General features: G+C 38.1%; 1 protein-coding gene across 3 annotated transcripts; it reads left to right on the forward strand.

The window, feature by feature from the left end:
* The first annotated feature begins 356 nt into the window (after positions 1-356).
* On the forward strand, positions 357-15475 carry LOC129833089 (putative E3 ubiquitin-protein ligase UNKL). Of its 3 annotated transcripts, none has more exons than XM_055897380.1 (16): positions 357-456; positions 1280-1489; positions 4310-4486; positions 5415-5581; positions 6290-6425; positions 6523-6640; positions 6769-6853; positions 6943-7103; positions 7572-7760; positions 8315-8368; positions 9031-9208; positions 9314-9403; positions 9508-9741; positions 9905-10098; positions 10217-10474; positions 10646-15475. In XM_055897380.1, the coding sequence occupies exons 1-16, from the start codon at positions 392-394 to the stop codon at positions 10799-10801; spliced, it is 2472 nt and encodes an 823-aa protein (XP_055753355.1). In that variant the 5' UTR covers positions 357-391; the 3' UTR covers positions 10802-15475. The 3 variants fall into 3 exon arrangements, with proteins under 3 accessions (XP_055753355.1, XP_055753356.1, XP_055753357.1); XM_055897381.1 differs by having other exon boundaries at positions 5448-5581; XM_055897382.1 differs by lacking the exon at positions 7572-7760.
* The last annotated feature ends 84 nt before the right edge of the window (positions 15476-15559 follow it).

A 15559-nucleotide genomic window follows, 5' to 3' on the forward strand; every position in this document is an offset into this window, starting at 1 on the left:
CAAATACACTTTCCAAAGTTGTAATTGTTAGGGATTTCTGAATATTTGCATGCAAATATTTCTACATTTGTTCAAATTGTAGTTTTATTTGTGAGCTATATTGAATATATTTACAGATCATATTTATTTTTGATTTATGGTGAATATCTGAAATAGTTATACATATTCACGGATTATGGTTTAATTTGTGAAATATTTGTTTTACATATTTCCGGACTATAGTTTTATTTTAATATATTCACACATCAAAGTTTTATTTGTGAGTTATGTTGAATATACGCACGGATCGTGGTAGACACATTTACAGAATAAAGAAACAAATCTCACTTTGTACGCAAATGGCACGAAACTGGACAGTTCGCGCAGGCGTGTTTCATTGTTTTGACTGAAAATGCCGTCGGTTTCGAAAACGGCGGCGAACGCTTCTCCTCAAACCGAGAAACCAACCCACTATACGTAAGTAAAGCAAACGTTAAATGGACAAAGATGTATTTGTTAAAATACCGTGCTTCTTTTATGTACAGAATATTGTTTTATAGTTGGACTGCTTGATATTCCTTTACTCGTAGTGCAGTAAAACATGGTGCTTTTCCTTTTGTAAATTCTTCCCAATGCACGCAGCTAGCCCAGCGCTAACTTGCTAGCTACATATTCAAATTGATACAGTAACTGAATTTTAACAAATACATTTGTATAATTGTATTGTGTGACCGTGAAAATGTTCCACATAAAAAAAAGGCGTAACATTAAAAAGCGGAATTCGCAGAAACTTGGATGGTGATTAACGTTTGCTAGCCAGTCAGCGTGCTATCGTGGACTGGGTAACGTTAGCGAAGTTGAATGGTTTGCCATCCAGCAGTGTTATCCTTTTCCTCTTTCCACCTCGGCCTTATTTGCTGTCTGTCTACGCATGTGTTTTGACGTACGTTCTGGTTGTTTGATAGAGTGCAACGCCGAACATCTTGCGTGGATTGTATGTGAATGGTCAAAGTAGATAGCTACTAGCTTTTACTACCAAGTAGTTCTAGCAGTTCGAGTGATTGTAAAATTCAGCTACGTAGCTAGCTAGTGTCAATCAAATATTAGTTGTAGATGGTGTAAACGTTTATCTCCTTACCTTTAGCATAGATAGTGTTTAATTTTAATTTCAAATAGCGAAGCTGTAACATTTCTATCAAAGTTAATGTGATATTTCCCCTGAGCTTTGGACTCAATACCTTTTTACACAATGTCTGGTGGTGTCTGTCATAAACACCGCCTTTGTCTTTCCATTTTGCAGATATTTGAAGGAGTTTAGGACCGAACAGTGCCCTCTCTTCTTGCAGCACAAGTGCACACAACATAGACCCTTTACATGTTTTCATTGGCATTTCCTCAACCAGAGGCGAAGACGACCGATTAGAAGAAGAGATGGAACTTTTAACTACAGCCCTGACGTTTATTGCACAAAATATGACGAGACTACGGGCATTTGCCCAGATGGAGAGGAGTAAGTGTGAAGCTTAATTTTCCCCCTGTGAATTATTATGTTTTGGTTAGATTGTTGCTACTGTATCATGCTTATCAATATTGTGTTGTGGCTGTTCCGGTTGAGAATTCACTCAAATTGGGCAGGTTGCCAGTTTAGTGAGCACACTTATAACGGTGTTGCTAATATTTTATGGATGCTGCATTGTTTCAGTAGGAAGTCAGATTCATGCGAATTCCTGAAGTGAAAATTCCTCGTTGCACAGAATTCAGCTCGCACCACGAGCTTGGTGATGACCTAGCTTGCACATGGTGTTGTTGACTTGTCTATTGTTCGAGCTAATGTCGATCCGCATGGCCCCGAGTGGGACGACAGCGGTTCTCAATAATGCGGAACCAACTGAATTATTTAACCACATTCATTGTCATTTCATGGATGTTTTTTTGTAATTCTTGCTGCACACGTCTGTTTGGAGCTGCAGAGTGGGGTTGAGCTTCTTCCTCCAGCTTGCAAGGAAACGATGAACACACCCCCTGTTTTCTTGCTCGTGATTGAACCGCCTTTGCACATAGCCTTCTCCCATTGGTCGAGCAAGCGATGTTTATTGTTCCCGAGTCGTTGAAAATGAGGTCGCTATGAACGAGTTTCTGCTTTGTATTTGTATCCTTAATGTTGTCACAAGTAGTTATACATGGAAGTGTCTGGTTTTTACCACTTGCACTGTATCATTATGTTAATTGAAACCTAAGTAGCGTGAATTGATACGTTTCCATGTGAATTCATGCAAGTACAATACAAGAGGGATTTCCTAATTCAAGTATCAGCTCAGCCTAAGCATAACTACTCCTTTGTGATAATTAATATAGATGTACTGAGGGGAGAAATGGAGTATGTAAGTCTTTATATATTCTTGCTCTATTGTTTAATGGCTACTGCAACATTTTTAGGCCCAACCCTCAATGCATCAGCTATTTTCACTTTATTTTTTTAACAAAATCAGAGGAACATATTTTGAATGTTTGGGGTTTGCCACTTCAGCTCATTCTTAGAACTGTAGTTATCACTACTGGTGTGACACCAATCTACTGAAAATGAAAGTAACAAAGAATAGGTCTAAATGAGCCTACACATTTGTAAAGACACAATCATAATAATGATAGCATGTACAAATGGTAATAGATGTAGCCTAAAATATGATATAGCAAGTCAAATTGTGCGGATACAGTTTGTCACTTGAGATTACATATGAGAAGGCTTGTGGTGGTGCGGATAGACACCAAAGGAAGGATGAATAAATTCATAAATTAGCAGTTCATCTGCATCTACCTAAAATAAAAGCTACATTATTCAGTTCCCAGGTGTAACAAAGTCACAGGGTTATTGTAGAAAACAGAATGCTACCCTGTAGTGAAGGGGGAACTTACATATCAGGATATGATATGACGAAATATCGTATTCATAATATCATAATTTTATTTCTGCTCTAGTTGAGGATACCTGCACCAAAACTCCAGTATTTTTCCTTCATATAAAACAAGCTATCTTTTTCAATGGGGAACCAATCACAACACGTATCGGCACCTAAGTATCGTGAAGTCCCAGGCATTTCCCAGGACTACTAACCGGTCCTGAGTAATATTACAAAATGCCCATACTTGGCCTACTGGAGCAGATGTACTTGTTAGTATACTTACTGGCAGCGCTATCAGTTAAAGTAAAAATATGGAAATGTTAATATTGTATGTGTTGGTTGGGGATTTTACAATCTCCCTACAAAATTAACAGAATTAAAGGTTCACTGAAAGGAGCAGGCTATACAGCTAATAACCTAGCCTATTTAATAAGACAGGATCGATGTTCTAGATTATATCTTGAGAAAGATGCTGTTCAACACTAAGAAGAACAGCTCTGAAACATGATATTCAAGCCACTCCTATAAGTTGGGCCTATTTGTGTCAGAGCACCATAAAGAAATTGAGTAACTTGAAACGTCTCACTCACTAGTTCAATGACAAGACTCAATGGCACGGGTCTGGTTAAAGTGCTTTGGTCAGATCCACAGTTTAGTGATATGTAGAGGTAGAGACTAGATGCGATGTTAAAAGTATTTGTGGCAAATATGTAGCATACTGAATACTTTTTTTATAGGGGGGTTGGTTAATCATTGAGAGGTTGAGTTCCAGTTTCCTGTATCAGTGTATTTGGAATTTCACAGCAGTAAGTAAACAATGCTCCTCAATTCAACCAGCTGTCATATTGAAAGTTCAATACAATTTTTGAACTCTGCATGAGAGCCAGCACTTGCTGGCCTATTCCGCATTCTACCAGTGGCTGCTCTCTTCCCGTGACATCACATCCGTTGCCATGGTTACTGTTGATGAGTCAGACGCTTTTGCTGTATTTTAGAAAATGATTGGTTATCTAGCATTTTCAATGTGAATTTGACCACGTTAATAGCGATGTTGCTATTATTTCTGTTTAATTCCTCACCATACATCAAAGCATGTGAGAGCGCTGCATCTATAAAAGGCGTTGCATTCCTCTGACTCCCACTGTGGGCATTGGCTACATTTTTGTTTGTCTGATGTGCATATTAAGCACCAAGAAGAACGGTTGCCACTAATACAGGGAGGAAGACCGATGTAACTCATTCCTTCAGCATCGGTCTGTTTCCTTTCAATTAAAATCTGTGGAATGACTTCTTAGGATAAGCACAGCATAGAATTCTAGAAACATAGGGTAGAGACCGATTTTATGCAGATTGTATCTGTCACATCAAATCCTGATCATTTTAATGAGGAAGTCTGCATTTGTCTAATCATCGTTTCCTTTCCTGTCTAGCTGTCCTTACTTGCACCGGACCACTGGTGACACAGAGCGGAAGTACCATCTTCGCTATTACAAGACTGGTACCTGTATCCATGAAACTGATGCCCGCGGGCACTGCGTGAAGAACGGCCTACACTGCGCCTTTGCCCATGGCCCACATGATCTCCGCCCCCCTGTCTACGATATCAGGTGATCTATCATGCCTTTAGTAACCACTCTGTTCTCAAGGTGTCATACCTTCACGAACATGTGAATAGGCTTGTTAAGCCAGTTAGCTGAGTACACAAGCATAAATCATGCAAGGTCTGACCATGCACTGACCAAATGTACCAACTGATTCCATTCGTACATCATCGTTTTAATGAAATTCTTAAATTTACCCGTAGACTATATTTTTGAGGCTGGCTGTCAACCCCGTCTCTACCATTGTTAGTGCTACTTTGATTCGACATGGTAGGCCTAGCTGTCTCCGCTGAAGTGATACGTCTGTATCCACTCCAGTACATGCCCATACATGGCAGTGGGAGAATGAAGCGTGTTAATCTATTTTCCTAGCTCAATTAGTCTCCCTGATGCCTCTCGAATTGGCAGGGGCTAAGAGCAGATGAAAGCACCATTTTTATCTTCATAGACATCAGTCATAGTGTACTTATTGCCAGGGTTGATGTTGGTTTTGTTAAGTACCAATACTGTTCAAACAATGAAAGTGTTAAATGATGGTGATTTCTTTAATGGGATGAAAGATTCAGTGGTATATTTGAAGTAATAACCCCACACATCTCAGAGATGGATACAAAAACTAGGCCCATATCTGTAATGCAAGCAATGGACTTAAGCATAACAATAACATACATTTGCTCTTTTACTATGAACCATGTGTTCACATTTTAAATTCCTGTCACTAGAAAATAGCAATACCCTGTCCAACGTTCCATGAATGACGTCACTTTAAGGAATGGGAGCTTGAAATAATTCAACAAAAACAACATTAAATGTGGTATCAGAAGCACGCTCAAGCGTTGCCTAGCAACTTTGAGCAGAACAAGTCTAAGAGCAAGGCATTGCCTGAATATTCTACATTTGTCTCTTCCTCTTTTTTTGTTTTTGTTTTGTGTAGTAGCTCTCTCACTGATCTTCTTCATGTGCACAGAGAGATCCAGGCACAGGAAGCCCTCCAGAATGGCCAGTTGGGATCTGGAGAGGGTATCCCTGATCTACAGCCTGGAGTACTGGCCAGCCAAGCCATGATAGAGAAGACTCTTACAGAGGACCCCCGGTGGCAGGGTGAGCAGCAGACGCATCGATTCTGGTGTTGATGTCACCCAGTGCCACATTATTTTTCTAATGATTGGATTTCCTTGACCTGTTGCGTTATAATTTGGCATTAGGTCAAGAACAGAATGTCTTACAATGAGTATGTTTATATGCACATTAATAAATCAATATAAGACTGATTATGGCAGAAGGCAGAGTATGGCATTAGTCATGTAAACACCTTACTCTGCTTATTTGGTGTAAGATCATAATGGTAGTAAGCATACGCCGATTGAAACACCTGCTTTTCGGGACAATCTTTCTCCTTATTAGGACATGTAAATGATTTAATCAGAGTTCAGAGGTGTGCACGAGCTTCCTCTTGTGCGAGTGAAGTGAGTTCGGAAAAACTGAAGTATGCATAGTAGAAATAGTTTTCACCATACGAACTTTGTCTAAGAATCTAAATGTTTTCGCAAAAATAACATGGTCGCTGTGGTAGAACGTTTATTTTCATTAGCGTATTATTATTATTATTATTATTATTACATTTTTTTATGCATTCATCAAAGTCCCGTCAGCTAGCCTGATTTCAGATGTCTATGTAAACAGGATTATTAGGGGACTCGTTCTTGAAAAGCATGTAAACGTTTGAAGTCAAACGATTATATTAATCTGACTATCCCCAATAATTGTTTTATTGTGTGCATGCAACAAACTCGTGTGCTTTCCTTCCAGACACCAATTTTGTTTTAGCGAACTACAAAACAGAGCAGTGCACCAAGCCTCCACGACTATGCAGACAGGGCTATGCCTGCCCTCACTACCACAATAGTAGAGACAGAAGACGAAATCCACGCAAGTTCAAATACAGGTAGGCGTTTAGGACTGTCTAACGACAAAGAGAATGCCTTTTGACAACTGTGTAATTATTCTGTAATATGTAGTTAACCTCTTAAATGATGTGTCAGGTCAACTCCGTGTCCCAATGTGAAACATGGGGATGAGTGGGGAGAGCCATCGAAGTGTGACAGCGGAGACAGCTGTCAATACTGTCACTCACGCACTGAACAGCAGTTCCACCCAGAGGTAAGTGGGACATTGGAGACTTTATAAACGCTTAGCACATTTTGTCTCTTGCAATGGGGAATCTGTCAAACCTTGATTTGGGAAAATGCCACAGTTATGAGCAGAGAAACCTGTCTTTCTCACTTCAGATCTACAAATCCACCAAATGCAATGACATGAGGCAAACTGGTTATTGTCCTAGAGGGCCCTTCTGTGCGTTTGCGCATGTAGAAAGTAAGTGAAGCTCCTCAAAATAAGTCACCGCTGTCTTTCTTGTTGGCAACCTTTCAAAGTTAAAACCTCCTGTCTGTGTACTTTTTCAGGAATTCCATCCACGGAAGAGACCATGAACTCGTTGCTAACAGCGATGCAGTCTGGCTCCCAGGCCAACCTGGGCTCTCAGCAGTATTCAGAGTGTCCGGTCAGCGAGTGGGGCAGCAGTGCACACTCCATCAGCAGCATCAACAACGGCCAAGTGGGGAATGTATGTGATCTGATTACTACTCCCTCTCTGCTTCTCTCCACGGTCTTTTACAAAGGCATCTCTGTTTGTATGGAAAAACATGCTGTCAATAGATTAGATACAATTTATAGATTAGACCCTGAATAGATATTTAAGCTGTTAATTTATGTCACACCTTTGTTTTGTATATTCTTGTCATTTTCTGTTTCCGTTCTTCTGTTTTCTGTACTTGCCTTGTATTTCACTAGTTTGTAACATCATTTTGTTTCTGGTAGTACTAGTGCACCAAGAAACATACAACCTAATTCAAATTAATACAGGATTCAACAGAAACCAAACCTTAAATTCAGTGTCATTTTCTCTCTCTGAAGCCAATATTCCATCTAAACATCTTCAGTTATCATCTGCTCTCTGGCCTCGTTAGGAAAGCTGGGTTTGTTTGGCTGGCTCTAAAACCCTATTAAGTCCATGTGTACTTCTCTCCCTCAGGTTTCATATTCTAATAGTCCGACTGTAACGCCATGCTCAGGAAGCAACAGTTCATTGTCCCCAATCGGACCCATCGGCAGGTCCAAATGCTTAACTAATGGTAGCTTATGTTCAGAGTCCACCACGTCAAGTGTGTCATCTCTGACGTCTAACTATCCCAAAGCGCCCGGCTTTGAACGCGAGGATCAGGTACTACAATAAGACTGCGCTCTCTCTTTCCCCGTCCTTACGGGAAGACCCCTGTACTCAGCTTAGTGTAGGGCCTGACCCACTGATATACACACTTTGGTCATACATTCCATTCTTTTGATTCAGAATTTTGAATTTATTTCCATATTAAATTATTTGTCAGTCACTTTTTTTTATGTTACGTCATTTTCTATAAATTTGTGATGACTTGGTGAACACTGAAATGAACAACCAAGGCAAAATAAATAATAGTTTACCCGTTCCAGGTCAAATTCAGTGTTGTGCTTAACATTTTATGAACGTAGATTAGACATTGTTTGGATATGGAACATGTTATCTATTAGTTATAAAACAAATGTCTGCTTATTTAATTTTAGACTGTCTTAATGAGTTGTGGTGATGACATTAGACATTTTCTCTCTTTTGATAGGGCTGCAGATGACTGATTTATTAACTGAATTTTCTTCACTTTTGCGAAATGTGTTGGCTTTCTAAGACCCAGCCAATTGCTGGGTTTAAGTGTTGGGTCATGTGAATGTGCTGTCTGTTTTCAGATAAAGAACTATAAGGGACATAGTGATCAAAAGATGATGGACCAAGACAAGCAGGTGAATAACTAAAGCATTTGCCACTGCCTTTGTATTCCTAGAAGCTAGTCCCCCATAATATTAATTTACCGCCGGTTCAAAAAACTTGATTGTTATGGAGAATCATTTTAAGTGTAAACTTAAATGACTAAAACCAGATATAAAGTATGTAGAAAAGATAATGGAGCTATATATTTTTTTTAACAAGTTCATCTTTGAGAACTAACAATCACCAAAATAAAAACAATACAGTCAGGGAGAATCTAAAATTCCAAAAATGGCATGGGACACCCATTGATATGTAACGTTTGAGTCACTGATAGCATAAGCCATGGCAAAATGTGTAGAATTGCAGGAACTTAGATTTAAAACTGCAATTTTGCCCCCTCTGCCTGAAAAATATCATAGGGGAAACACTGCTAGTGATATGTAGAACAATTTATATTTAAAGGTATTCATGTAGAGGCAAAAGGGTTTTGCTGTTATAATTTCAAAGTCATTGGGACCCGTCCAATTGACTTGATAAAAATGCCTATTCATGGTCTCCCATCTAAAGCATATGACCAGGCACGGTATCTGGCTTGTCTTACTTCTTAACCAAGCACCAATGTAGTAAAGCTAAGTATTGCTCAAATTGACACTATTAATGAAACAATGCCTTACTATGTACGCCTGTTTTACAGACACACAATAGTGTATTCTCTGGGATGAACCCTCTGGCATCCAGCATAACGTCCAGTATAGAATCTAGCCTGGCCTCCAGTATTGGATCGGATAGTTCCTCACCCACCACCTTATCAACAATGAATGCAAAAGCAACCCCATTCTATCCTGGGAGCAATACTGTGGAGTCAGTTATAGGTAATTATACTTGTATTGTACAAACTTGTTTGAGGGGTGAATGTATTTCTTCATACAAGGAATACTTATTTTCCTAATAAAAAAACGACTTGCCTTTTCTTTCAGGTTCTGCTCTTGACCTGAATTTTTGTGACATCAATGTTGCCTCTCTTGATAAAGAGTTTGAGGAGCAAGAAAACAACAGTCTTGGTTTAAGTAAGCAAACCTTGTTTGAAACATTGAACACAATTGACTTAACAGTCTTTTCTGCGTTTTTAAACGATTGCGAAATTGATTTACGCTTCCTGTTGCCCTCTTAGGTCAAAGGATGCTGGGAGGATCCGCTCCGGTCAACATTCCTGGCTCCCTTGCACGGTCTTCTTCGTTGAATTCCAACTCCTCGCTCTCTGCCTCCCCTCTGAGCTCCCTCTCCCAGTCCCTGTCCCAGTGCCTGTTGTCAGGAATGGCTCCACAGCAAACTCAGCCTCAGGGCCTGCTAACCAAACCTGAGCATGGCCTTCTGGGAACACCTACCTCCTCTCAGAACTCTCTGGGTAAGTTAACAATAGAATATTTACTAGCAATCTTGACAAACATGCAAGAGTAAGCATTATTATTTTACTTGAGGCATCATCAACAATTCATAAATACATCACTCTACTGTTTTTTTGTTGTTGTTGCGCTTTGACAAACAATTGTCCTGATCCCACCTTGTAGGTTTGAATGGGGGAGCTAGCAGCATATGGGACTTTGTGAGTGGCAACTTCTCTCCCAGCCCATCACCAGTGTTCAGCAGCCTGGGATCCACCACTGTGAGCAGCAGCGCTGACCTGAACCGGCTCTTCAGGGAGCTGGATGAGGCAAAGAGGAAGATCAAGCAATGGGAAGACGCCTGGCACCAGGTCAAGCAGGTCAGACACTAGTCCCATGCAAGAACTATGACATGAACTAAAGGCACTGCCTCAGTAAGCAATACATCCTGACCCTTGTTAAACCAATTTATATATTTGACATGTCTGTCTGTTCCAGGCATGTGAGGCCTGGCAGAAAGACTCCCATGATGCAAAAGAACAAGCAAAGTCGGCCGAGGCGGAGCGGCAGCTGGCAGAGCAGAAGCGAGAGGACACGGAGCGCAAGCTGAAGGAGCTCCAGGGGGACTTTGACGTGCTGTGTCGCTCCCCTAGCACACCCCTGCTTAGAAGCTATGGAGACCTGGACCAGCTCCCTCTACCAAAGCTCCACTCCATCCAGAGCCAGCTGCGCACTGACCTAGACCTTATAGACGGGGTAAGACGGGCCAGATACTAAGCACATTCTTATTTATAGTGATCAGGATATACATTATGGCAGACTATTTAGCCTAGTGAAACATGTGTTTAAGATCTTGCTTGGAATCATTGTATTGAGTTATTCTGTTGCGAGTAGTTTCTGATACAAACTCTTCTCTTCCCAACACAGGTAATATATCAGCTTCAGTCAAAGAAATGTATAGTTTGCCAAACGCATGATCGTTGCATAGTCCTGCAGCCTTGCCAACATTATGTACTTTGTAAGAACTGTGCACCTAGTAAATCAGAATGTCCATACTGTAAGACAAAAATATTGAAGTGGTGATGTACAATTATTCAAGGTACTACTTAAGGAATTTGCCCTTTGAAGAACTACTAATACATATAGTATGCTTACATTTTCTAAATAGCATTTTGTGTTTCAGTATTCATATAGTAATTCAATTAATAGTTTGATTTGAACTACATAAATGGTGTTTGATAAATCAAGTACTTAAATGTAGTATGTAATTTTGTATTGTAATGGATCACTTCCATTTTCCCAAAAGTTTGGGCATCCATAGTTCAAGTGGGCCTAATTAGAATTTATCACTGAAACACATAAGTCAGACAATATTATTAGTATTGCAACCATCTTTGTGAAGATTGATTTCTCGTAAAGCACTTTGTTGACCTGGGAATTTGTTAAAGGGTATTTTTAAAATTAGCTTTGAGCTGTTTTTGTTTCTTAGATTTACATATTATTTTTCTTAATATGCTAATGTATCGAGCTTTTGTGTGTACTGTGAAACATACTAGAATATTTCATGTTTCCTATTGTTAAATCATGGTATAGTTCTATATATCTTGTTAGTTTTCATAGAAACTATAGTTTCTACTTTTCATTCTTTAATTTACACATTTCCATCAAATAAGTACACACGTTTGAATGCATTTTAGGCATCACCAGCAGCTGTAATGTCAGTAAGGCACATTTATGCTAAAGCAGTTAGGAAATCAATTGTCTTTTTAATGATTTACTGAATTGTTCATGATGTAGTTGTTAGAGGAGCATGTCTTGATGTACATAAGTCTGACATGGTGAATTTTATAGGATTCCTACTAGCTCTCAAACATGTCTAGAACATATCTGATACTTGGCCTCTACTCTAGTCTCAAGTGCCTTGCCTTAGATGATAACCATGAGCATCGATGCTTAGAGGATTGTTGTAAAAGCAGACACAGGTAGTCAAAGCTTCTGCACACATTTCTGCATATATGTCTACTTAATTTAGTTACTTTGCATCATATGTATATGCCATAGTGTATTGCTCAATCCTATGTCAAAGTATTTCCTCAGATTATAGTTGTATGAAGATATAAATCTTGTCAGTGCCTGTGTCCTGACTTCACACTTACAAACAATATATTTTCCTGGTCTAAACAGGCAATGGTGCTTTTTTGGTGCGGCTTTGATTTAGTGGTTGAGAGTATGCAAGCAAGGAAACAACTCTGGTGTTGTTTGTAAACAAGATAAAAACAGGCTCTGCTATACATTTTAGACTAGTGTTTGTTGTAAGATGCATCATTGGTGTTGAACCTGTAAGTTGTGTTTTCAAATACGACAGTGTAATGTGCTTAGCTAGGTTAATCTAATTGAAATGACCTTCTACTGTGTTCTAAATATGTATTTTTCCTCTCTCTATATCTCGGTCCTTTTTAATATTTACAGCAATTAGTATGTTCAGTAGAAAACCATATATATATTCCCAGGTACACGATTTGTAACTTAGTTATAAGAATTGAGAAATAAAATTGTTTACATTTACATGGATGGTAATTCAGAAACTCAGAAAAACTAAACTTGTGTTTCTCCTAAAATAAAAGTATTGTGTTCCCTCATGTTTATCATGTTAAAATGGCAGGCAAAACAATTCTATTGCATGTCTTATACGCGTCATACGTTAACCAGCTACAAATCTAGATCACTGCCAGATATATTTGTATTGTCAGTCTAGCATACTGTAGAGTCGATCACTTCACAAGCTTTGTTGCTGCTGAGAGAAAGATGTATACATATAGTTGTAATGCATTTACATTCTTGAATGTTATTGTGCATACACAGTTCAGATTTCAGACATCAGAAGCCTAAATTGTCACACATGGTAAGCAGTAACACGTTTTACTTAATATATATCAAAATGGCATCATAACAATTGTTACCTAACATTGAGACATATGTCATGATGTCTAACATTTAGTATACCAAGTTTATAACTTCTATAATGTTATAGTTCAAGTAAAGTACCACTTAAACAAAGACTCTTTTGATTAAATTGTGCATTTCTTTTAGTCAGTAAAGGGGTACTTTTGTGAATCTTCGAAACATTGTTACAGGCCATTCAATGTACTGCTGTAGAATGTCTCGATTCTTAAATTGGTTGTTGGAGAATCCTAATAAAGCTACGGGGCAACAGTAAATGCTCACCCCAATTTTTAATATACCACAGGTTTTTTTCCTGTGATGCCAACTAAGTTGATGTGGACTTGACTCAAATGAACCAAAGTGGTGTTGTAGTTTGTTCTTGTAGTTACATTTAAAAAATATGTATTGAAATGTACAATTAGTATAACATTCTCTTCAATGGTTCAATGACAGAAAGAACTATGCCAACTGCTTTTGCTGACAATAGTAATGGACTTGAAGCCCATTTGTAGTTTTACCAAAGATCTTTATTGTTATGTTTCCTTTTTTATTTTTACAACTTAATTTCAGTAATCTAAGCAAATCGTTAACCCGATTTGAAACAAACCAAACATCTTATGTAGATTGGTGTGCATTTACAGAAACTAATGGCATCCTTTTTTGGTAAAACAAATGACTGGTTAGCAGCATACACAATTCTAGTTGTCTACAAGTTAGTGACATGTTCATATTCTTAAGTGGCCATATAGACGAGTGAGTGGAGGCTGCTGAGGGGAGGACGGCTCATAATAATGTCTGGAACGGCACGAATGGAATTTGATACCATTCCGCTCCAGCCAATACCACAAGCCCGTCCTCCCCAACCAACCGCCTGTGATGAGTACGATTTTGAAGTATGTTTATCTTTTCACTTTACAGCTAAAATCTCTTAATCCGTTTTAAATATTGATGGTTGTGCACTACTTGTATGCTGTCAGGAGTATAGAGTACACTTTGACTAATGTGCTTTCATTTGACTGGTGTTTTCTTCACGTTTTAATTCACAATTTACTGCAGTCATTGGAAAGATGGCGATAGTGTATCATTTGTTTATTGGTTAGATATTTGAATGAGTCATTGACGGGTGAAATGACAGAACTTGATTTATTTAAACCAGCATCAATGGCAGATACAGACGTGAGTAAGTTTTAAGGAGCAACTCTTATCACTCATTCGTTCTTGGTCCTTAACCCCTCTTCAATGTGGCATACTAAGTATACATCTCCCTTTTACACTGAAAAAGAAAAAAACTTAATCTTCATGTTTTATAAATATAGCTCTAAATCATTCAATGTTATGGCCATGTTAAACTAATGTTCTTTTACTATGGACCAATTTTATTTTTTATTTTTTATAAATCGGTGCCTTATGTTAAAATGTCATATTTTAACTGGCATTTGAAGAGTATTACTCTTAATGAGGGGTGACTTCATTGAGGGTAAATTGTTATATTACAGTAAAACTGAAAAATAATCCAAATTCTAGTGCCTTTAGATAATTGTATGTACCATAATCTCCCCAATTAAAATCTGTGGTGGATACCACTCAGATGATTTAGATTTTTTCGATAATATCACTTAATGATTCGAGTGGTAAAATTTGCTTTGTCGTTCTGAAAAGTTACGAATTCTATGTAAAGAGCTAGCATTCGCAAGTGATCAGAGAAGGGCCGTTTTGAACCAGACTACATGTTTCGTAAGGGAGGCTTAGGGCAACCTTAGAATGATGAATACTGCTTCTTCATCTGTCTGTATTTGCCATATCAGTCTTCATAACATGCCACAATACCTACCACCAATAAATATGATTCCTTCTGTACTCAACTTCATTGGCACAAGAAAAAACAGACATTTACTGTTAAAGAAAAGCACCAACTATGACTCTTTGTTTTGTAAATGTAATTGAGATGTAACAATGCTCTGCAGTGGATTAGCATAATCTATTTTGAATTCTTGTGAAGTGTTTGTTTCTTTGTTTTATTAAATATTGTGATCATGGAACCTGAAGATTTTATGCAATCTTGTACATACATAAATTTATGACGCTGTTCCAATTTAGTATGGAGAGAGAACATGCATATTGCAGCATAGAACTTTTGTAAAAACATTTAATTGTTCCCAATAGTTCATTTCAAAATGTTCATTTAACATAGAAACCCTGATATATTGAATGTACCGTTCTAAATTAGATATTTAATAGGTCACTGGACTAATACGGAGAGCAGTTCATCCATTAGCTATGATGTAGCATCTAGTTTTGTGAATTGCTATACAATGAAATAAATGTAATACTTAAACACATGCAGTTTTCCGGTCTCTGTATTTATCAGTGTAATGATTAAGGGGAGGGGGAAATACATTTTATTTTCTCAGGGTTTCAGTTATGACTGTAGGATAAAAGATTCTTAAATTGTGAACTGTAGTTCATATGTATTTACGCTGATGTCGATGGAAGTAGACATTTGTATTACGAATGAGAAACATGTCCCTTTTATTTTGTTACAATAAAGTATGGACAAATAGGACATTGTATGTTGAATTAGTATTCAACTACCCCATAGAAATGATCAATGGGAGTTCCCCTGTGTTAAAGTTGATCCTCTTTATGGAATCAAAGAAAGGATTTGGCTTTTTACTCAAAATTAAGTAGGAGGTATTGAATCTTTTGCTTGTAGAGTATCATTAACTTGTTCAATTGTACTGCAACATTATGCAATGGTTTACAGAATTCACAATTTGTATCATCTTGGGAATTAAAACCATTTTTGATCTTAAATGTGTTGAGTATTTGTTTCATGGATTTAAAACAAGGTAGTAATGAAAATATGTACTTCTAGATCACTAAACTCCAACGATTAAT

This window comes from Salvelinus fontinalis, chromosome 34, assembly GCF_029448725.1.
Source record: "Salvelinus fontinalis isolate EN_2023a chromosome 34, ASM2944872v1, whole genome shotgun sequence".
Taxonomy (NCBI): Eukaryota; Metazoa; Chordata; class Actinopteri; order Salmoniformes; family Salmonidae; genus Salvelinus; species Salvelinus fontinalis.